At 38.4% G+C, this 25,009-nt stretch overlaps 1 protein-coding gene across 1 annotated transcript in view; it reads left to right on the top strand.

Annotated features, from left to right (window-relative positions):
- The window catches only part of LOC103350505 (olfactory receptor 52N1), a 189,437-nt gene extending 175,232 nt beyond the window's left edge, over nucleotides 1-14,205 (top strand). Inside the window, exon 3 of the mRNA XM_008266784.5 lies at nucleotides 13,193-14,205. Coding sequence (XP_008265006.5) covers nucleotides 13,234-14,205 — 972 coding nt within the window. The 5' untranslated portion in view covers nucleotides 13,193-13,233. The remainder of the gene's footprint in view (nucleotides 1-13,192) is intronic.
- The last annotated feature ends 10,804 nt before the right edge of the window (nucleotides 14,206-25,009 follow it).

A 25,009-nucleotide genomic window follows, 5' to 3' on the forward strand; every position in this document is an offset into this window, starting at 1 on the left:
ACTGGAAGAGGAGCAACTGGGACAGAACCAGCGCCCTGACCGTATGCTTTTAAAACGCAATCTTGAGCCGACGCCGCGGCTCACTAGGCTAATCCTCCGCCTTGCGGCGCCGGCACACCGGGTTCTAGTCCCGGTCGGGGTGCCGGATTCTGTCCCGGTTGCCCCTCTTCCAGGCCAGCTCTCTGCTGTGGCCAGGGAGTGCAGTGGAGGATGGCCCAGGTGCTTGGCCCTGCACCCCATGGGAGACCAGGAGAAGTACCTGGCTCCTGCCATCGGATCAGCGCGGTGCACCAGCCGCAGCACGCCGGCCGCGGCGGCCATTGGAGGGTGAACTAATGGCAAAGGAAGACCTTTCTCTCTGTCTCTCTCACTGTCCACTCTGCCTGTCAAAAAACAAACAAACAAACAAAAAAACGCAATCTTTAGTAAGCCAATGTCTTGCCCATTTTTTGCAACATCTTATCCATCTTTTGCAACACAATTGGTGCATTGGAGACTGTTATGCTTAGTGAAATAAGCCAGACCCAGAAAGGCAATTTTCATATATTTTCTCTGATTTGTGGTAGCCATTATATAGAGTACAAGAAAAAACTAAATATATTTAAGTGAAATTGACATATTCTGATTTGATTAATGTATATAGCCGTTGTCTATATTCCTGTGGAACAGTGGTCTTTCTACTATTTACTTGCTGAAGTCTTTATTTAGTAGACCATTAAGCCTGTGATTATAAAGTAAATTGAAAGTTTGTTGTTACAAAAATTAAAAGAAAAAAATAAAGGAAGGGTGAGAGGGGGAAGAACAGAGGGAAGTATCATTGTATTCTTAGATTTTATCTATGAAAGACACTAAATCTGTTCTCTTTATATTAATACTTTTTAAAATAAAATACACTTTTTATCTATCCTTTATCATCTCTGTCTTGTCAGAAAGATAGCATTTTTTAAGATTTATTTATTTATTTGAAAGGCAGTTACAGAGAGTCAGAGGCAGAGAAAAGAGAGAGAGAGAGAGAGAGAGAGAGAGAGAGAGAGGTCTTCCATCTGCTGGTTCAACCCCAGATGGCTAAAGATGGCCAGCTGGACAAAGTCAGGAGCCTGGAGCTTCTTTCCAGGTCTCCCGCATGGGTGCAGTTGGCTCATCTTCTACTGCTTTCCCAGGCCATAGCAGAGAGTTGGATCGGAAGTGGAGCAACCAGGACTCGAACAAGTGCCCATATGGGATGATGGCACTGCAGGGGGTGGCTTTATCTGATATGCCAAAATGGCGGTCTGAACACAGCATTCTTGAAAATTCTAATTCCATTTTGGATATTTTGATAAAATTTAAGGAAACATATGTTGGATTGAAATTTTATCAAAAGTGAACAGATTTCTGGTAAGAAAGTGAAAACTATATGCCCACAATTCAATATTATTCCTTGAATTTGTAGAATAAGTGAAGATTATGGGAAAGAGACAGAAACAGTAAGAAGGGATTTGGTTGGGGCTGGCACTGCGGCATAGTGCGTAAAGCTGCCGCGTGCAGTGCCAGCATCCTGTATGGACACTGTTCGAGTTCCGGCTGTTCCACCTAGATCCAGCTCTCTGCTATGGCCTGGGAAAGCAGTGGAAGATGGCCCAAGTCCTTGGGCCCCTGTACCAGTATGGGAGACCTGGAAGAATCTCTTGGTTCCTGGCTTCAGATCAGCCCAGTTCCTGCTGTTGCGGCTATTTGGGAAGTGAACCAGCAGATGGAAGACTCTCTCTCTCTTTCTCTCTCCTTCCTCTCTCTGTAACTCTGCCTTTCAAATAAATAAATAAGCCTTAAAAAAAAAAAGGAATCTGGCATAGTGGTTTGTCTTCTGGAACAAGCAGGATCAATATCTAGAAAGGCAGAAAATCTAGACTTTTCTTTTGCAGTAAAGCAAGCCACTTATTGGAACAAAAATATAACAAGCTCTGTACTTTAGCTCAGTTCTCTCACACCCATTTTGTTTCATTTGCTTTGTACTGAATCTGTTGGCAGTTACACAATGGGAAAAAAAGATCTTTCTAATCTAATCTCTCATCAATTGAATCTCTCATCCATTTCCTACTTTCTATATTTACCCACAGATAGACTAGCTGTCTCAGCACAAGTTGTCATACTCTCCTCACCGATGTATGTGTAGTAAAACAGACTTCACTTTTATCTTTTGTACCTATGCATTACTATGTCATGTGTATATAGTATATTATAATGTATGCATGATAATGTAGGGAAATAAGAATGCAATGTCCAAATAGTTCTAAGATATACATAATAAACTTCTAAATGACCATGGCTCAAAAAAACGCATAGAAAGTTAGCATACTACAATCAATAAAAATTTGCATTACAAAAATACCATATAGATTTTTGCAGATTGAAATACTTATGATTATCTGAAACTCCACCTTAAATCTAGAAAAAAAGAGGATAAACAAAATCCCAAATAAGTGAAGTGAATAATAAAACTAAAATTAATCTTTTTAAAATTTTTATTAACATAGGTTTATTTCTGAGAAGATAACCATTGTGTCCTTCCTTCCTCTTTCCTCAATCTGCCTCCTTCATTTTTATTTAAATTTTTGCAAAAATGTTATTTCAATCCACTCTATAATCACAGGCTTAATGTGCCACTATCCATAACACTCAACAAGTAAAAAGTAGAAAGACCACAATTCTGGGGCTGGCTCTGTGGTGTAGTGGGCTAAGCCATCGTCTGTGGTGCTGACATCCCAATGGTTCTTGTCCTGCCTGCCACTCTTCCAATCCAGCTCTCTGCTATGTCCTGGGAAAACAGTGGAAGATGGCCCATGTGCTTGGGCCCCTGCACCACATGGGAGACCCAGAAGAAACTCCTTGCTCTTGGCTTCAGATCGGCACAGCCCCGGCAGTTGCAGCCATCTGGGAGTGAACCAACAGATGGAAGACCTCTCTCTTTGTCTCTCCCTCTCCATGTCTGTAACTCTGCCTCTCAAATAAATAAACAAATCTTAAAAAAAAGAGACACCAGTTCCGCAGGCATATATAAACAGGGAACAGAAATCACAATCAAATCACAAGATGTCCAGTGCTGTGGCGTAGCAGGTAAAGCCACCGCCCACAGTGCTGACATCCCATATGGGTGTCAGTTTGAGGTCCAGCTGCTCCATTTCTGATCTAGCTCTCTGCTATGGCCTGGGAAAGCAGTAGAAGATGGCCCAAGTCCTTGGGCCACTGCACTTATGTGGGAGATCTGGAAGAATCTCGACTCCTGGCTTCAGATCGGCGCAGTTCCAGACATTGAAGCCAATTGGGGAATGAACCAGTGGATGGAAGACCTCTGTTGCTGTCTCTCTCTCTCTCTGTCTGTAACTCTGTCTCTCAAATAAATAAATAGATCTTTAAAAAAATACACAAAACTCATAGCTTAGCAACACAGTCTCAACTGTTTGCCTTCCTGATCACATGTCAATCATATCTTATGATGTCCAGCTTCACAAGAGACTATCTTATTGCATATTACTAGCCTAGGAAAAGATAAAGTACAGGTAAAATTCAAATATTTAAGTTCTAACTATAGTTTCTCTGATCTTCTGTATATATAGAAAATTGAAAATGGATCGTGGTATGAATGGAAGGGGAGAGAGAGCAGGAAAGGGGAAGGTTGCGGGTGGGAGGGAAGTCATCGGGGTTGGGGGGAAGCCACTGGAGTCCATAAGCTGTACTTTGGAAATCTATATTCATTAAATAAAAGTTAAAAAAATAAAAAAAATAAAAAAGTATAGTTTCTACTGAATATGCATTGCTTTTACACTATTGTAGTCAAAAACCATGGTCAAACCATCATTAGTCTGGTCCTGTCTATAACCCTTTCAACAAGTGGTGCTGGCACAATTGAACAACAGGGATCAAGAATCACAGTCCTTACCTTATGTCATACATAAAAATTATGTGAACATGGAACCTATAATTAAATTAGACGCTAAAGTCAGAGAACCTCTAAATGGAAACTTAAGATGTCTTCATTAGTTTGGTAAAGGCACATATATCTTGGGAAACAAAAAGTACTAACCATAACATAATTTATTCAGTGATACATTAAAATTAAAAAACCCTGTACCTTGAAAGACATTCTTTTTTTTTAATATTTATTTATTTATTTGAAAGTCAGAGTTACACAGAGAGAGAAGGAGAGGCAGAGAGAGAGAGAGAGAGAGAGAGAGAGAGAGGTCTTCCATCAGCTGGTTTACTTCCCAATTAGCCGCAATGGCTGGAACTGCACCAATCTGAAGCCAGGAGCCAGGAGCTTCCTCCAGGTCTCCCACATGAGTGCAGTGGCACAAGGACTTGGGCCGTCTTCTGCTGCTTTCGCAGGCCATAGTAGGGAGCTGGATTGGAAGTGGAGCAGCTGGGACTCAGAACAGGCACCCATATTGAATGCCGGCACTGCAGGTGGCGGCTTTACCTGCTACACCACAGTGCTGGCCCCAGATAGACTTTCTTAATTATATGCAGTATGAAGACAGGTTATGAAAAGGGAGAAAAATAATTTGTAGTAAGTACACCTTACTAGTGATTTTTATCCAAAATATGTAAAGAACATTTCAATAATATTATTACAGGGGCTGGCACTCCACATATATGTAACTTTCATATACAACTGATGAATGTGTAAAGTGGGATTCATCCCTGGTATGCAGGGATGGTTCAACATTCGCAAATCAATCAATGTGATTCACCACATTAACAGACTGCAAAAGAAAAACCATATGATTATCTCAATTGATGCAGAGAAAGCATTCTATAAAATTCAACACCCTTTCATGATGAAAACTCTAAGCAAATTGGGTATAGAAGGAACATTCCTAAATATAATCAAAGCAATTTATGAAAAACCCACGGCCAGCATCCTATTGAATGGGGAAAAGTTGGAATTTCCACTGAGATCTGGCACCAGACAGGGATGCCCACTCTCACCACTGCTATTTAACATAGTTCTGGAAGTTTTAGCCAGAGCCATCAGACAAGAAAAAGAAATTAAAGGAATACAAATTGAGAAGGAAGAAGTCAAACTATCCCTCTTTGCAGACGACATGATTCTTTACCTAGAGGATCCAAAGAACTCTACTAAGAGACTATTGGAACTCATAGAGGAGTTTGGCAAAGTGGCAGGATATAAAATCAATGCACAAAAATCAACAGCCTTTGTATACACAAGCAATGCCACGGCTGAGAAAGAACTGCTAAGATCAATCCCATTCACAATAGCTACAAAAACACCTTGGAATAAACTTAACCAAGGACGTTAAAGATCTCTATGATGAGAATTACAAAATCTTAAAGGAAGAAATAGAAGAGGATCCCAAAAATGGAAAAATCTTCCATGCTCATGGATTGGAAGAATCAACATCATCAAAATGTCCATTCTCCCAAAAGCAATTTATAGATTCAATGCAATTCCAATCAGGTTACCAAAGACATTCTTCTCAGATCTGGAAAAAATGATGCTGAAATTCATATGGAGGCAAAAGAGACCTCGAATAGCTAAAGCAATCTTGTACAACAAAAACAAAACCGGAGGCATCACAATACCAGATTTCAAGACATAACACAGGGCAGTTGTAATCAAAACAGCATGGTACTGGTACAGAAACAGATGGATAGACCAATGGAACAGAATTGAAACACCAGAAATCAACCCAAACATCTACAGCCAACTTATATTTGATCAAGGATCTAAAACTAATTCCTGGAGCAAGGACAGTCTATTCAATAAATGGTGCTGGGAAAACTGGATTTCCACGTGCACAAGCATGAAGCAAGACCCCTACCTTACACCTTACACAAAAATCCACTCAACATGGATTAAAGACCTAAATCTACGACCTAACACCATCAAGTTATTAGAGAACATTGGAGAAACCCTTCAAGATATTGGCACAGGCAAAGAGTTTCTGGAAAAGACCCGGGAGGCACAGGCAGTCAAAGCCAAAATCAACTATTGGGATTGCATCAAATTGAGAAGTTTCTGTACTGCAAAAGAAACAGTCAGGAGAGTGAAGAGACAACTGACAGAATGGGAAAGAATATTTGCAAACTATGCAACAGATAAAGGGTTAATAACCAGAATCTACAAAGAAATCAAGAAACTCCACAAAAACAAAACAAAGAACCCACTTAAGAGATGGGCCAAGGAACTCAATAGACATTTTTCAAAAGAGGAAATCCAAATGGCCAACAGGCACATGAAAAAATGTTCAAGATCACTAGCAATCAGGGAAATGCAAATCAAAACCACAATGAGGTTTCACCTCACCCTGGTTAGAATGGCTCACATTCAGAAATCTACCAACAACAGATGCTGGCGAGGATGTGGGGAAAAAGGGACACTAACCCACTGTTGGTGGGAATGCAAACTGGTCAAGTCAGTATGGAAGTCAGTCTGGAAATTCCTCAGAAACCTGAATATAACCATACCATACAACCCAGCCATCCCACTCCTTGGAATTTACCCAAAGGAATTTAAATTGGCAAACAAACAAGCTGTCTGCACCCTAATGTTTATCGCAGCACAATTCACAATAGCCAAGACCTGGAACCAACCTAAATGCCCATCAACGGTAGACTGGATAAAGAAATTATGGGATATGTACTCTTTAGAATACTATACTGCAGTAAGAAACAATGAAATCCAGTCATTTGCAACAAAATGGAGGAATCTGGAACACATCATGCTGAGTGAAGTAAGCCAGTCCCAAAGGGACAAATACCATATGTTCTCCCTGATCGGTGACAACTGACTGAACACCAAAAAGGAAACCTCCTGAAGTGAAATGGACACTATGAGAAATGGTGACTTGATCAGCATAGCCCTGACTGTTAATGAACAACTTAATACATTATCCCTCTTAGTAGTTTTTTTGTCTGCCTACTTAATATGACTGGTTTAATTCTGTAATTAATACACAGTTATTCTTAAGTGTTTACAATTAACTGAAATGTGATCCCTGTTAAACATAAGAGTGGGAATAAGAGAGGGAAGAGATGTACAATTTGGGACTTACTCAAGGTGACTTGCCCCAAACAGTAGAGTTAGAAACATACCAGGGGATTCCAATTCAATCCCATCAAGGTGGCTTGTACCAATGCCATCTCACTAGTCCAAGTGATCAATTTCAGTTCACAATTGATCATAATGAAAGGACTAAGAGTCAAAGGGAGCACATAAACAAGTCTAGTACCTGCTAATACTAACCGATAGAATAAATAAAGGGGAGAGTGATCCAACATGGGAAGCGAGATACTCAGCAGACCCATAGAATGGCAAATGTCCTAAACAGCACTCTGGCCTCAGAATCAGCCCTAAAGGCATTCGGATCTGACTGAAAAGCCCATGAGAGTATTTCAGGCATGGAAAGCCAAGACACTCTGGAAAAAAAAACAAAAAACAAAACAAAAAAACCAAAACCTAAATGAAAGATCTCTGTGAGTGAGATCCCAGTGGAAAGAACAGGTCTTCAAAGAAGGAGGTACCTTCCTCTGAAGGGAGGAGAGAACCTCTACTTTGACTATGACCTTGGCTAAACAAGATAAGAAACAGAGAACTCAAAGGGCTTCCATAGCCTTGGAAACTCATGACTGGAGCATAGGGAGATTACTGATGCCATAAACAAGAGTGTCAATTTGTAAAGTCAACAACAGGAGTCACTGTGCACTTACTCCTCATGTAGGATCTCTGTCCTTAATGTGCTGTACATTGAGATTTAATGTTATAACGAGTACTCAAACAGTATATTTCACTTTGTGTTTCTATCGGGGTGCAAACTGTTGAAATCTTTACTTAATGTATACTAAACTGATCTTCTGTAAAAAAAAAAAAAGAAAGAAAAAAGAAATTATCATTTCCCAACTTGACTCTCACTGGGATTAAACATGACAATAGGCCTGATCTGATTTCATCATCATTTAAAAAATCATCTATTATTTTTCAATTTATGTTTCTGTGTGGGAGCAAACTGTTGAAATCTTTACTTACTGTAAGCTAAACTGATCTTCTGTATATAAAGAGAATCGAAAATGAATCTTAATGTGAATGGAAGGGGAGAGGGAGTGGGAAAGGGGAGGGTTGCGGGTGGGAGGGACGTTATGGGGGGAAGCCATTGTAATCCATAAGCCGTACTTTGGAAATTTATATTCATTAAATAAAAGTTTTTTTTTTTTTTTAAAAAAGAAAGTCTAAGTGAGTTTTAACAACCATCAGACACATACATGTTTTTATACATCCCAGTATGTTACTATCAGCATTTAGCCAAGTCCGATTCATTCTAAATAAGGGATCCAATTCATTCTGAATAAGTGTATGCTTCTGCACTGTACTACAAGTCCATGTCGTCATATGATCATTTTGAACAAGGTTTCTTCATTCTTAAGTAGTCTTCATTATACCCAATAACTACTAATGAAACAATGAATAAAATAGAAAATCAAGAAGTGAAATATTTGGCAGTCAATGTGATATTATGATGATCCAAAATAATATATACAAAATTGTCATGATTTATAAGCAAATTTCTTGATGAAATCAAATATAAGATCATACATACAACTCAATTATTTTCATTCCAGAATTAATTCATTGTTCTTCAAAAATATTTTCCCAGTACTAATAATATATGTATTGTGCTAAGTTTTGAAAAAGATAAAAGAGAGGTCTATCTCTCAAAAGGATTTAATTCTTTTTTAAAAATTATGTTTTATGGTGAACAAATTCATGTATTTCATCTATACAGATTTAGGAACACAGTGATACTTCCCACCCTACCCTCCCTCCCCGCCGTGAACCCACCCTTCCTCCTCCTTCCTCTCTTATTCCCTTTCTTAATTTTTACAACGTTCTATTTTCAGTTTATTTTATATTCATAATATTAACCCTACACTATGTAAAGAGTTCAATAAATAATAATAAGAAAAAACATTGTTCCTCAATAGTTAAGACAAGGGCTGTAAAAATCAATGTTTGTCAAAATGTCAATTACACTTCTCTACAATACACTTTTTGGTATTGAGTTACCACAGATCAGGGGAAAAAAAGTATTTGTCTTTTGGGGCCTGGTTTATTTCACTAAGTATAATGGTTTCCAGTTGCATCTATTTTGTTGCAAAAGACAGGATTTCATTCTTTTCTTTACAGCTGAGTAGAATTCCATTCTCTCTCTGTCTCTCTCTCTCTAATATATATATATATATATATATATATATATATATATATAATTTCTTTATCTAGTCTTCATTTGATGGACATCTGGGTCGATTCCATATCTTTGCAATTGTGACTTTAGCTACAATAACCATTAGGGTACAGATCATTCTTTCTTTCTTTTTTTAAGATTTATTTATTTTATTATTTGAAGGCAGAGTTACAGAGAGGCAAAAGCAGAGAGAGAGAGAGAGAGAGAGGTCTTCCATCTGTGGTTCATTTCCCAAATAGCCACATTGGCTGGAGCTGTGCCAATCCGAAGCCAGGAGCCAATAGCTTCTTCCAGGTCTCCCATACGAGTACTGGGCACAAGTTTTTGGACCATCTTCCACTGCTTTTCCAGGCCATAGCAGAGAGCTGGATCAGAAGTGGAGCGGCCGGGACCCCCACTGGAGCCCATATGGGATGCCAGTGCTGCAGGTGGGGGTTTTACCAGCTATGTCACAGCACAGACCCCTGGATCACTCTTTCATATGCTGATTTCATTTTGTTTGGGTAAATAGCCAGAAGTGGGATGGCTGGATCATATCCTAGGTCTATATTCAGATTTCTGAGGTATCTCCTCACTGTCTTTCAGAGTGGCTGCAGTGGCTGCACCAGTTTACATTCCCACCAACAGTTGATTAGGGTACCTTTCCCCCTACATCCTCGTGAGCATTTATTGTTTTTATATTTTTGTGTGAGAGCCATTCTAAGTGGGGTGAGGTGAAACCTCATCGTGGTCTTGACCTGCATTTCCCTGATAGCTAGTGATCCTGAGCATTTTTTCATGTGCCTGCTGGCAAGGATTTAATTCTTAAAAGTTCAGGGTTTCAGATCTACATAGTCTCTGTTGTACCTATAAGATTATGCCTTTGGGAATCCTAAATTATAATGAAGGGCAAAATAGTTCCTAAAACAATTCTCAGTGGTTCAGGTAGTGTCCTTAGGACCCAGACATGTCTGATCTTTAAGTATCCCTTTTTCATATGGTAAACATACACAAACACACACTTACATTCACACTCACATGGGGAATCACTTCTCTTCTGAGACTACAGTAGAAAGAGACCGTAATAAATAATTTTCTCAACTCCAGAACTTCAGAATATAAAATACACACATAACACAAACACACACAGAGTAGAAATGTTTCTTCTTTCACTTGTCTCCCAAAATCTCAATAATTCATGTATTTCTCCAGCTGAGTTAAGATCACCATACAAACATGAATGTAACTTAATCTGTGACTGTCTTCAGTTCCTTGAGGAATTCTAGCAGCCTTCAAGGTGAGTGATTTCTGAATCTGCGTTGCATTCTTCTTGTCAAAGGCATGGAGCAGATTACATTAGCTGAGTAGGAGGGGAGAATAACAGAGTTGCCAAATATGGTTATTCTCCTAGCTTTTTTTTTAAAGATTTATTTATTTGCTTATTTGAAAGGCAGAGTTACATAGAGATAGAGAGAGGGAGAGGCAGAGAGAGAATCATTCATCTGCTGGTTCAAACCTCGAGTGGTTGCAAAGGCTGGGGCTAGGCCAGCCTAGAGCCAGAACCCAGAAGCTTTCTCTGGGTCTCCCACGTGGGTGCAGGGACCCAAGCACTCGGGCCATCCTCTACTGCTTTCCCAGGAGCAACAGGGGAGGGGAGCAGCCGGGATCTGAACAGATACACATTAGGATACAGGTGCTTCAGGCTGTGCTTGACCTGTTTAGCCACAGTGCCAGTCACAATTCTCCTTTTAAAAAGGCACAATGCACCCTAGGCTACAAGGCTGTTTGCACATACTGGCTTGTCTTCATCATTTTTTCTTATGATAAAACATTCACATTTCTTTTTTTGTTGTTGTTGTTAAAGATTTGTTTATTTATTTGAAAGTCAGAGTTACAGAGACAAAGAGAGAGAGAGGTCTTCCATCTGCTGGTTCACTCCCCAGATGGCTACAACAGCTGGAGCTGCGCCGATCTGAAGCTGGGAGTCAGGAGCTTCTTCCCGGTCTCCTATGCTGGTGCAGGGGCCCAAAGACTTGGGCCATTTCCTACTGCTTCCCAAGGCCACAGCAGAGAGCTGGATCAGAAGTCAGCAACAAGGACTCAAGCCAATGCCCATATGGGATGCAGGCAGCAGCTTTACCTGCTCTGCCACAGCGCCAGCCCCAGCATTCACATTTCAACTATTGAATCATATCTCTGGTCAGGAGTGTTTTAAAGTAGAAGCATTCAAGGTCCTACACGGTGGCACAGTGGGTTCACCCTCCTTCTGTGGCACCAGCATCCTATATGGGTGTCGATTAGTGTCTCGGCTGCTCCTCCTCTGGGACAGCAGTAGAAGATGGCCTGAGAACTTGGGCCCCTGCACCCATGTGGGAGACCCAAAAGAAGCTCCTGACTCCTGGCTCCAGAGCTCCACAGTTCCGGCCGTTGCAACCATTTGGGGAGTGAACTGGAGGATGGAAGACATTTCCCTCTGTCTCTCCCTCTCACTGTCTGTAACTCTACCTCTCAAATAAATAAATAAAATCATTTTTAAAAAAGCATTCAGTCTCATTAACTGTGAAAGCTAAAAATAACATTTCGAAAGAGAAGAATTTGTCCTGTGGTGGGTGGGAAGTCGTGATGACAGCATTGTTTCATAATTTTGATTCTCGTCTTCTCTTCCTTCAGAGAACTGCCTCCATTTCATGTTACAGTCATGACATTTGAATTATAAGAGCTCTGAAGTTCATATATTGAGCCCTTATATTTTAAAAACTAGGATATGAAGTTTCATAAAATGCACATATGAAGAAAGGAGATCAATTTTATGCAAGCTGAAACGTGCACTAGATATCTGTAAAGTGTCAGGTGGTTTACTTCTCATATGTCCAGGGGGTACTATACATTTTAGCACAGATATTTCTGAAGCAAAGAGCTTATTGATCTTTTTTATCCAATATCCCCTGTGTAGGACTGCCCACCATCACATTATTTGTTCTTTTTCTTTCTTTTGATCAGCACATTCTGCTTCAACATGGCCTTCTTCTTCAGACTTGTGGCTTCTTATCTGCATCTATCCTATTGTCACAACTTTCTTCTTTTTCCTTGTAACACACTATCACACCACATAGTGTCCCCTTACCATTCGTAAATATCTTTGTCAGTCTATTTTCTCAGAGTCCCTTTTCCTATGGACTTAAAAATTGTATTGTGTATTTCCTTCATACTAGAAAAACTTATCTTTGGAGACAACACTTGCTGAGAAGTAGGTAATTCACTCTCTGAAGTCATGATAATAATAGAAAGTAAAACACCATGTACTAAAGGGCCTTCTCACTCATGAAGTTTAAGGTGATAAGCATCGTTATCCCATTGAACTGGACTACACAGTCCGTTAGACTAGACTCTAAGAAAAAAATCAGCTTCTCCTGAGTTATTTTATTTTCACACTGATCAAGTAGGTGGCCTTTTGATGATTTTAGGAAGGAGATTTTGGTTATTTTTCACTTTTGAGAACATTTGTTTGATTTTAGGTTAAATAAAGCTACTGGCAAAGGTAATGATTTGTATTTTTCTGCAGTAAAGTTTCCTGAATCCAAAGGTGGATAGTTTCGAAAAATAAAAGATACTGAAATAATTGTTGGGTAAAACTGGTTAATTTTGAAAGGTGAGTCCACAAGGACCAATGAGATTTGTTAAAATTTCAGGATATAATAAGTATCTCTGAAAAACAATAAGCACATAAAACATAGCAACTATTTAATCAGTTCTTGAAAATCCTTTTGTTGGGCTAGTGGCCAACTGAAGCCTGTATAATGGATTACCTCATAAAAAAGTCCCTAGAGACTTCCAGATACAGATCCAAACGAAGTGCACTTGTATATCAGAGAGCAAAGCACATATGCTTAATGATCTAATAAAAAAGATGAATTAGCCATGGTGGGGAATAAACCCTCCTTGTCAGTTACTCTCTGAACTTTCTTTTCTGTTTATAGAGATGATTCTTTAACTGCTATGCCTTGAGTTCCCAAGAGTAATGATGCCATTTCTAAATGGCACCATCCTAACTCCAGCTTCATTCATCCTAAATGGCATTCCTGGTCTGGAAGAAGTGCATTTGTGGATATCCTTCCCGCTGTGCACTATGTATGGAATTGCTATCACAGGTAACTTTGGCCTTATATACCTCATCCACTCTGAAGAGGCCCTACACAGACCTATGTACATCTTCTTAGCCCTGCTTTCCTTCACAGATGTGCTCATGTGCACCAGCACTCTTCCCAACACCCTCTGCATATTGTGGTTCAACCTCAAGGAGATTGATTTTAAGGCCTGCCTGGCCCAGATGTTCTTTGTCCACACCTTCACAGGCATGGAGTCTGGGGTACTCATGCTCATGGCCCTGGATCGCTATGTGGCCATCTGCTACCCCTTGCGCTATGCCACTATCCTCACTAACTCAGTCATTGCCAAGGCTGGACTCCTCACTTTTCTTAGAGGTGTGATGCTTGTTATCCCTTTCACTTTCCTCACCAAGCGCCTGCCATACTGCAGGGGTAATGTCATACCCCACACCTACTGTGACCACATGTCTGTTGCCAAGATATCCTGTGGTAATGTCAAGGTCAATGCCATCTATGGTCTGATGGTTGCCCTCCTGATTGGGGGCTTCGACATCTTGTGCATCACCATCTCCTATACTATGATTCTTAGAGCCGTTGTGAGTCTGTCATCGGCAGAAGCTCGACAGAAGGCCTTCAGCACCTGCACGGCCCACATCTGTGCCATTGTCATCACCTATGTCCCAGCTTTCTTCACCTTCTTTACACACCGCTTCGGTGGACACACCATCCCTCCCCACATACACATTATTATGGCTAATCTCTATCTACTCATGCCTCCCACAATGAATCCTATTGTGTATGGGGTGAAAACCAAGCAGATACGAGAAGGTGTCATTAGGGTCCTGCTTAAGGGAAAAGAAAAGAATCCTCAAAGATTTAAATAGAGACCTCTGAGAAGTTAGAGTTCTCTTAACCAGGCTGAGATCACCAGTCAGTAGAGGAACCTTCAAATAAAAATAATATTTGTGGTCATAGGAAAGATTTTCCATGTGACTTATATTTTTCTACATCTTTTGGAAGACTGTCACTGTGCTCAGGCATGTAAAGGCCCTGTCATGAAATTCCATGTTTCAAAGCCTGTTTACTCACAGTGGACTTGATTGTTTATTGTACTAAATTTTAAAGCCCTATGAAAATATGAACCTTGTTCATTCATGTCTGTGCAAATTTACTTATCTCAGCATTCTCCTGAGTTTGGAGTTTATTCTTATATCCCAAGTTCTCATGTCCTATTTTCTGTCTCAAAATTGCCAGCTGTAAATCCAGGGACTATTTACACATATGTTCACCTGAAAGCTTGTGAAAGATATGTGTTTCAGCACACTAATAATACGCAGAAATGGAAGATTCCACTGATGCCTATCACATTAATAGATAATTGTGGTCTAGTCAAATACACTGGTGAGTGAAAGAGGAAAAGGGTCAACATTATATTTTTTTTGTTTGTGCAAAATTCAGGAGCAGTCAAAGCTATTATGTTATTTTAGAAATGAGGATCTTTGCTTTTAATAATGAGGGGCCAGGTAATGAGAGGAGCTTCTGAGGTACAGCCATTGATTGACTTTGATGATGGTTACTTCTTTACTTCAAGCTACGCTTGGACTTTAGAATATTAACTGTTCTGCTGTTCATAATGAGGATTTAGCTGCATTCTATATGTCACCTGCCTTCTCCACAATCCCCCCACATAGATACACACAAAGTGAATTTTTAAAAATTTATAGGAAATTTGCATTATTTTTAACTCCATTCTCAGTTACTTTTCTGTGATTGAAGCAGAGAACTTCCACTTGGATTATGGCCTTGTCTAAATAATGTCGGAGTTTGTGGACTCAAGAGGCTTCCATACCCTTGGTAGCTCATGACAAGAGCCTCGGGTGATCACTGATGTCATAAATAAGAGTGTTAATAGTTTATTCAACAACAGGTGTCACTGTATACTTGCTTACCATGTAGGATCTCTGTTTTTAATGTGTTTTACTATGAGAATTAATGATAAAACTAGTCTTCAAACAGTACTTTATACTTTGTGTGCCTGTGTGGGCGCAAACTGTTGAAATATTTACTTAGTATAGAGTTAGTCTTCTGCGTACAAAGATAATTTAAAATTAATTTAATGAATTATGGGATGTGAGAGGGAGTAGGAGATAGTATGGGGAAAGAACTGCTATAATCTAAAAGTTGTACTTATGAAATTTTTATTTATTAAATAAAAGCTTTCTATTAAAAAATACTCCATTCTCCATGAAAGTAACAAGGTTAGATCCTCTGTCCAGAAGGCCAGATCTCTAACTTTTAGAATCGTGACTTAAAAACTGTTAAAACAAAGGTAAGATTTTATGTGAACAATTACATAACAATATTTTCCATAATCAAATTCAAAATATGTGTTTTAAAAATATTCAAAAATGCTTAGAAAAATTACTTACAGATTCAAATCTAAACACACCAGTGTGAAAATATATGATCCAGTCTCAGCAAATTTCAATATATAATGCACTTTAATTAGCTATATTCACGAAGCTGAATATTAGCTTTTTAAAACTTAATCATCTTAAATCTATCAAATTGAACACCTTAATAATTAGTTATTTAATTAAATAAACCCACTAGTATTTTAAGGAATTATTTATTTATTTGGAGGGCAGAGCTACAAAGAGAGAGAGAGAGAGGGATCTCTCTCAACCAATGATTTACTCCCTAATTGCCACAATAGCCAGCGCTGGACTGATACAAAGCCAGGAGTCAGGTGCTTCACTCGGGTCTCCCATGTGGATGCAGGTGCCCCAGCATTGGGCCATCCTCCACTGCTTTCCCAGGCCATTAGCAGGAAAATGGATCTGAAGTGGAACAGCCATGATTCAATTACGTGCCCATATGAAATGCCCCACCGTTACCACTACACCACAGTGTTCTCCCCAAATAAGCCCACTTAAACTAAGGTATTATTGAAAATGTATTTTTGTTTGAAAAATGGAAGCCAGTGAGTTACAAAGTCGACAAGAATAATAAAATTTAAGATGAAAACCGTCAGGCTAGGTAATTCCCTGAAAGGTGAAGTAGTAATTTCACTACTCCAAGAAATTCAGTGCATTCTGACTGTAGGTATGATTGTTCCTACCACACTTACAGCCTGCTCCGTTAGACCTCCCATCACCAGGCACCTGACTTTGGAGGAGACCAGTTACTCAGAGAGAACAGCACTGAGCAGCCTGCAATATTTGACATTGTTTTCAAGGGAGACAGTATAGAGTTTTGTTGTAACTTTCTAGGGGAAATTGGGCAATAGAAGTGCTTTAAAATCAGGACTTCTTGCCTCAACATTTATTGTTATGTATACATTTTTAATGTAATTAATAACAGGTTGGACATAATTTAGAAGTTTTTATGTAAATACAATATGTTTTCCGTGATCTGCAGTAAGGAATAGAGCACCAAAAGTGTAATATGTAGGACTGAAATGGACATTTTGAGAACCAGTGATTGTTAACAGCCCTTGTGTCAATAATTGTGAAACAGTGTTTTTTTTTTCTTCTTACTATTTGTTGAACTTTTTATTTAGTGTCAGGTTAATCTTATGAGTATAAAATAAACTGTAAGTAGATCACTGTAAAAAATCAAGAGAGGGAATAAGAGAGGAAGAAGGAGGTGATAGTCTAGATGCATATGTGGGAATGAGGGTAGGGTGGCAAGTATCACTATGTTCCTAAATCTGTGTACAATAAATTTGTTCACTTGAAAAAATTTTAACAATTAATTTAAAAAATTTTAATGGAACAAATTGAATATACATATATATTTCTCAAATTCAATAATTTTTTTAACTTTTATTTAATGAATATAAATTTCCAAAGTACAGCTTTTGGATTACAATGGCTTCCCCCACATAACGTCCCTCCTACCCTCAACCCTCCCCTTTCCCACTCCCTCTCCCCTTCCATTCACATCAAGATTCATTTTCGATTCTCTTTATATACAGAAGATCAGTTTAGCATACATTAAGTAAAAATTTCAACAGTTTGCTCCCACACAGAAACATAAAGTGAAAAATACTGTTTGAGTACTAGTGAAGTGAAGAGAAATACACATATTATATGTTTAACTGCAGGTATCAGTGATATAATAGCTTATGAACAACATTTAGTGATTGAGAATCACAATAATAAACATTTGAACACTCATGAAATCACACATATATTTAAATTTGTGATTGCCTTAAACAAGAATATCCAATGTCTGGTCCTAACAATTGGCTACTTTTGGCATGAAGCCACATCCTAAATTACTCTTCTTTGGAGACCAGCTATGTTTGAGAAGTCCCACCACCAGAACCCACCCCCCCCCAAATATCTGCTTTCCCTTGGGGCTCTGTGGTCTCTCGTGCTTTCACACCTTGTTTTACACTGAGACATGAGTCTCCTGACCACGTGAGAAATTACACCTGTTTCCTGTGGGAACTCAGATGGACGAAACACATCGGATCCAATGATTATAAGGTGACGCTGACAGCTGCCATCATGTACATTCCTGGCATGAGCACCGTTCACGTTTCTTCTGATCTGGATCTGTATTGTGGGTGAGGGGAATTTTCTGTCTTCAAGATCTTGTCCCAGGCTTATTGAACATCAAAGCTTCATCTTATTGCACTTTGTGTCACCACAGGGATTAAAAGTAGTGATCTACAGAAGATATTTGTGATTTATTTGTTCAGGAAAACTAGTAAGAATGTGTTCATGCTTATTCAAGGCGGAAATAGTAGTACTCGTAAGGTAGATGTGTTCCTGGTGGCCAAGGTACAGGTGAGAAGCTCCTTCAGCTTATAGAACACTCTCCTTATATTTACTCATTTTGTCAGATATATGCTGCAATGCCAGAAATAGCAGGTTAGAAAACAACAACCCTAATACCCATGAGACAGAAAAGATAAGTAGGTACATTCTTTCCCTCCAAGTCACTAGGCTACACCTCTGCATTCTCTTCCCTTTCTTTAATTCAGTCATACAACTTGGCAATCAGCCAATACAAGTCCAGTTTAAAAGCTGTTTCATTTTTGGCCCAGGTACTGTCCACATCCACAGGGTAGGTGGCAGATTTGGTCCATATATTAAAAGAGCTCACAAGTTCGCAAAGGAATACTGTAAACGTAAAAGGTTCCAACACAGATCTCTTGTTTATAATCTTTATGAAATAATGATTATATAACGTAATGTTTATAATCATTATGAAAATGGAGAAAATATGAGGGCAGCAGAGAGGAAGAAAGGAAAATCTCATTTGGCTTAAGAAAGGTTAGCATGTGCTTGATTCAGCAGTATTTAGCATAGAAAGCACCAAATTGTGTGTCTTTTGGCAAGTTTTTATAGTACTGTCTTGTTTAGAATGAGAGGCCATGATAATGCTGAGTTGGTAGACTCACTGTAAGAATGTGATTGTAATTCAAAAATTAATGAATAAGTAAGTATATTAGCTAGGTAAATATGAGGGCACCTCAAAAATTTCATGGGATGCAATTAAAAGACAAATTCATTTTGGTGGAAAAAAATTGAAGTACATGCATAGCTTTTTCATAACATGCATTTTCCATGAACTTTTGAAGACTTCTTGTAGAGAGAAACAAATAGTACTTCTGCTGTTTTTTTTTTCCGATAGGCACATGAATGAATATTTGAGTTGGGATGCAAATGTGTTATATGAGACATATATCTTATATATCTGAGACATGTATCTTATGCAACATATTTATCTTATATATGTTACTGTTGACTATCTTGCACTTATATGCAAGATAATCCTTAAAACACCTGACCATACATACAGAAAGCCCTGCTAAGTGTCAAGGGATATGTGCTTGGCACACACAAGCTTGGAGCTTAAAGGATTTTTAGAATTTTAGCTAGTGAAATTTATTTAATTTAGTTGTGTTGCATTAATTATCACTTTAATGTGATTCTGTGATTCTACCAATCTAATATATCAATAAAGTCCTTTTAAAAATGAAATACTAGTCAAATACTTAAGGTATTCAGGGTCAGTCATAGGACTTTGTATCACTTAAAGTTTGGGTTTGATGTTTCTGGACATTTCATTCCAGACAACAGCAGCAGCGAAGAACAAATGGTATCAAAGAAAGAAACTAGGAGTTTGTTTTCTGCATCCAAATTTTGGCTGACTTCCTCTCAAAGACATTACAGAAAGGGTTGTACAAACACCTGATGAGCTCTGTGTCCTAGCACCTAAGTTCCTTTGAAAAGAGTGGTGCAGTGCTAAGTTGTTGCCTGAAGCATGTAAGAGGGAAGTAAAATAAAAATAGTAAAGAAGCAACTTTTCTAACTTTTTCCTAACTTTTAAAAAGTGAAGATTTTTCTAGAGAGTAGGATCAAGTAATAATCCAAAGGACCCTGTTTTCTGTTTTAAATAGTCAGAGGCAACCATGGGTGCCACCTGCACATTGTGTCAAATGGCTGGCTGGCGTGGGATAAGGGAAGAACAGAAGAAGCACCAGTGAGGACATGGATCACTGTACTTTCACTAGACCGTGAAGATCAGGTAATTGACCTATTACCATCACAGGAGGGAAAGGAAATTGTAATTGACATGATGTGCTATGGTGTGACATATTTTGTACATGCCGTTTTTATTTTTAAAGATTTATTTATTTTATTTGAAAAGCAGAGTTAATAAGAGGCAGAGAAAGAGAGAGAGTGGGAGAGAGGTCTTCCATCCACTGGATCACTCCGTGAGCTGGGCCAATCCAAAGCCAGGATTCAGGAGCTTCTTCCAGGTCTCCTACACGGTGCAGGGGCCCAAGGACTTGGGCCATTGTCCACTGCTTTTCCAGGCCACAGCATAAACCTGGATCAGAAACGAAGCAGCTGGGCCTCAAAGCGGTGCACAAAAGGGATGCCAGTGCTGCAGCCATGGCTTTACATGCTTTGCCACAGTGCCAGCCCCGACATGCTGTTTTGTTATCATTATTTTACTTCCAACATGGTCTTATATTCTTTTGTTTTGAAGATGTTTATTTAATTAATACAAATTTCATATGTAGATTTTAGGAATATAATGTTTCTTCCACCCATTCCTACCCTCCCACCCCCACTCCCATCCTACCTCCTATTCCCTCTCCCATTCCATTTTCCATTAAGATTCATTTTTATTCGACTTAATATACAGAAGACCAACTCTATACTAAGTAGAAATTTCAACATGGAAAGCCAAGACATAGTCGCAAAGACAATTCTGCATGAACGATCTCTGTGGGTGAGACCACCGTGGAAAGAAGGGGTCATCAAAAAAGAATGTATTTTTCTCCAAAGGGAGGAGAGAACTTCCACTTTGCATATGGCCCTGTCTAAAAACCAACAGAGTTTGTGGACTCAGAAGGCTTCCATAGTCTTGGTAGTTCTTGTCAAGAGCCTCAGGTGGTCACTGAAGTCAAAAATAAGAATGCTAATTGTTAAATCAACAACAAGAGTCACTGTGCACTTGCTCCCCATGTGGGACTTCTGTCCTTAAATTCTTTCTCCTTTATATTGAAATACATGCATATATTCTTTTTCTTTTTTACTTACCCAGAAACACAGGCAAAGATAAGGATGTAGGACAGTCTGAATGGTACTTGTAATTAAATTACCTTTACCTTTGAAAGAAAATATGCATAAATCACTCCTTATGATCCTCTTGCTGCTTACTTGGAGGATGATTTAAATCCAGGACTTCAAATAATTTTAAGAAGCAGGTGCTTTAATGTTATCACATTAGAGGCCTTAACTTCTCTCAGAGAAAACAAATAAACAGAAAATCAAATAAATGAGAAAATGAATTACTCATGACCTATTTGTTAGTCCACAACTCCTTGATTAATTGCCTTTACAAGGAATTTTGCTAAGTGGAAATCTGATCTACGAAAATCTAAATTTCACTATGAATTAATCACCAATTACTTTGGACAAACAAATTAAACATCTATATCCAATTCAGGAAATTAAGTGCTCTAGAAAGCACAATCCTTAAAAAAGTGGCATTCTAACTAATGCTTATATATCGTATGCTTCTCTACAAAAAGAAAGTAAAACTAGAAGTAACCTTTTGGGTCTTTTCACCATAAAGAAATGTTAAATATTTGAGGTGATAAATATATTTAAATTGACCAGCCATAGCAAATGCATACAGGTTTTGAAACATTATCTAGCTGGCGTTGTGGCGTATCGGGTAAAGCTGCCGCCTCCAGTGCCTCCAGTGCTGGCATCTCATATGGGCACCATTTCGAGTCTTGGCTGCTCCACTTCTAATTCAGCTCTCTGCTATGGCCTGGGGAAGCAGTAGAAGATGGCTCAAGTCCTTGGGCTCCTGCACCCTCGTGGAAGACCCAAAAGAAGCTCCTGGCTCCTGGCTGCAGATCAGCACAGTTCCGGCCGTTGCGGCCAGCAGATGGAGGACCTCTCTCTCTCTTTGACTCTCCTCTGTGTAACTCTAACTTTCAAATAAGTAAATAAATCTTAAAAAAAAAATGAAGTGGTTAAAGCAAATTAAAAAAAAAGAAACATTACCTAGTATCCAATAAATAGGGACAAACATGCTTGCTAAATTTTTTCAATAAAATTTTTTAAAAGTCTTACTGTTCAAAGACTTACCAGTATAAGTATATGGTATTTAAGATGATTTTTGTGCTGGTAAGTGAGAGACAGGTCTAACTTCATTCTTCTGCATGAGAATATTAAGTTTTCCCAGTACTATGTTTTGAGGAGACTTTTTTTCCCCCGTTGTGTGCTCTTGAGCCTTTGTCAAAAGCCAGTCAGTTGTAAATGCATGGATTGATTTCTGTAGTCTCTATTCTGTTCTGTTGGCCCATATGTTGTTCTTAGGCTGCACTGTGCTTTTTTGGAGACTAAGGCTTTGTAGTATATTTTGAAGTCAGTTATTGTGATGTCTCCAACTCTTCTTTTTATCAAGATCGCTTTGGTTATTCAGGATCTTTTTGATTCTGTATGAAGTTTAGGATTCCTTCTATTTTTGTGAAAAATGTCATTAGTATTTTGATAGAGATTATGTTAAAGCTGTAGATTTCTTTGACTGCTGTGGACATTTTAATAATATTAATTCCTAAACCAGTGAAGAAGTAATCATTGCTCCATTTATTTGTGTCTTCCTTTCATCAGCTTTTTATATTTTTTCTGCTATAGAAGTTTTTCAGCTTCACGGTTAAACTTATTTCTTTTTTTTTTTTTTTTTTTTTTTTTTTTTTTTTTTTTTTTTATTTCTTGACAGGCAGAGTGGACAGTGAGAGAGAGACAGAGAGAAAGGTCTTCCTTTGCCGTTGGTTCACCCTCCAATGGCCGCCGCTGCAGCCGGCGCACCGCGCTGATCCGATGGCAGGAGCCAGGATCCAGGTACTTTTCCTGGTCTCCCATGGGGTGCAGGGCCCAAGCACCTGGGCCATCCTCCACTGCACTCCCTGGCCATAGCAGAGAGCTGGCCTGGAAGAGGGGCAACCGGGACAGAATCCGGCGCCCCGACCGGGACTAGAACCCGGTGTGCCGGCGCCGCAAGGTGGAGGATTAGCCTATTGAGCCACGGCGCCGGCTCTAAACTTATTTCTAAGTATTTTTTGTAGTTATTGTAAGAATTGTGTTTCTTGACTTCTTCTTCAGATAGTTTGCTGTTAATGCATAAAAATACAATTGATTTTTGGATGTTGATTGTGTACCCTGCCACTTTACTAGTCATTGATTAGCTCTAACAGATTTTTGTTGGAGGTTTGTTTTGTTGTTGTTTTAATACATAGCAGGGACAATATAGCTTCTTACTTTGCATGTTGGATTCAGTTTCTTTCTTTCTCTTGTCTAATTGCTTAGACTAGAATCTCCAGTACTATATTGAGTAGAAGTGATGGGAGTAACATCCCTGCACTGTTCCTGGTTTTTGTGAAAAGCTTTCAACTTTGCTCAGTTAAGTATAATCTTTACTATGGGGTTGTCATATATGAACTCTATTAAGCTAAATACATTCTTTCTATATCTGTTGAGATTTTACCAAGAAAGGACGTTGATTTTTCAAGTGCTTTTTTTAAATCTATTGATCATTTTCTGTTCTTCCTTAGGTTAATGTATTATGTCATGTTTATTGATTTATGAATATTGAACCATCTCTCAGGTAAGTTCTACTTGATTATATTGAATAATGTTTCTAGAGTGTTGTCTAATATAGCTTGTTGGTAACTTCTTGAAGATTTTTGCATCTATGTTCATCAGGCATATTGGTGTGCAGCACTTGGACTGGTATGGTTTTGGGATCAGGCATTGTAAAATGAGTTTAGAAGTATTCTCTTCTCTGTAGTTGTTTATAAGTGATTCAAAAGAATTGATGCTAGTAGTCCTTAAAATGTTTCATAGAATTCAGTCATGAAGCCATGAGCTACTAGGATTTTCTGTTATGGGAGACTTTTTTTTTATATATTCAACACTTTTTTGTGTCTTTTATAGCTCTATGAGGAACTGGTTAACTCCATTAGACTTCCATTATTGTTCTAAATCAATACTGTTGAGTGCTTCAGGCAGTTCCATCTGTGTATTTCTGTTTTAATTTTCTTACTCACCGTTGATCTGTTAAAATCTTCCATTTCTTAATAACCTGCTCTTGGTAGGATTTACACATCTAGAAAATTAATCCTTTCTTCTAATTTACCCTATTTGTTGGCATGTAATTGTTGAGAATAGTCTCTTATGGTCCTTTGTATTTATATCAATTTTAATGTCCCTCCTTTCATTTCTGATTTTATTCATTTAAATCTCTTCTCCTTTTTACTTAGTTCAGCTAAAAGTTTGCTAATTTTCTATATCCTTTCAAAAGAATCAGTTTTTAGTTTTGTGGTCACTCTTATTATTTGCAGTCTCTATTTCATCTAAAACTACATGGATCTTTATTGCTTCCTTCCTTCCATTAACTTTACAGAGATAAGTGAGTAATGAAAGAAAATGAGCAAAGTCAACACAGCATTAAAGTTTATGTATTGTATGGGGTTAGTAAATAGTCCAGCAAGATTTAAACATGAGATACTAAGTGTAGTCTAGTAGAGGACATTTCTGAATAGTTAGAGTAGAAAGAAATACAATAGAAAAGGGATGGTAAGGGTTAATTGTACTTGTTTTAATGTTGTTCCAAGAAATTTTAATTCTACCTTCAAAATGATGGAAAGACATTGAAGATTATTAAGCAGCAGATTAAAATATCTTCCAAAACATGCTGGAAGACCGATTGACTTGAAAAATATAAGACAAAGTAAACAAATAGATGGACCTGTCTAGATATTCTTTAAAGCAAAGAGTGAGAGTGGTGGAAGAAACGAAGAACTGACATCACAAATGATACTATATTAAAAGTAAAAGTTTTTCTTTAGGGATAGGCTAGAGAAAATAATCATTTTGAGGTACATAGATGGAACACAAGTTGGAACACATTAAGCTATAAAGAAATAATAGTCAAGAGATATAGAAGAATGCCAGAAAACAATGTAAAGATACCAGTTTAGCTAATGTAATTCAAAACAACAACCAAAAAAAAAACCTCACAGATAAGCCTTATTTTTGGCCAGGATACAGGTTGAGGTGATGAGTTTAGTTTTAGATGTGGTGGATTTAAAGAGTGTATGGAAATTTACAGTGGAAATATCCAATATGTAAGTAAAAGGAT

Source organism: Oryctolagus cuniculus, chromosome 1 (genome assembly GCF_051225735.1).
Source record: "Oryctolagus cuniculus isolate XC-2025 breed Fujian yellow rabbit chromosome 1, ASM5122573v1, whole genome shotgun sequence".
In the NCBI taxonomy this organism is placed as follows: domain Eukaryota; kingdom Metazoa; phylum Chordata; class Mammalia; order Lagomorpha; family Leporidae; genus Oryctolagus; species Oryctolagus cuniculus.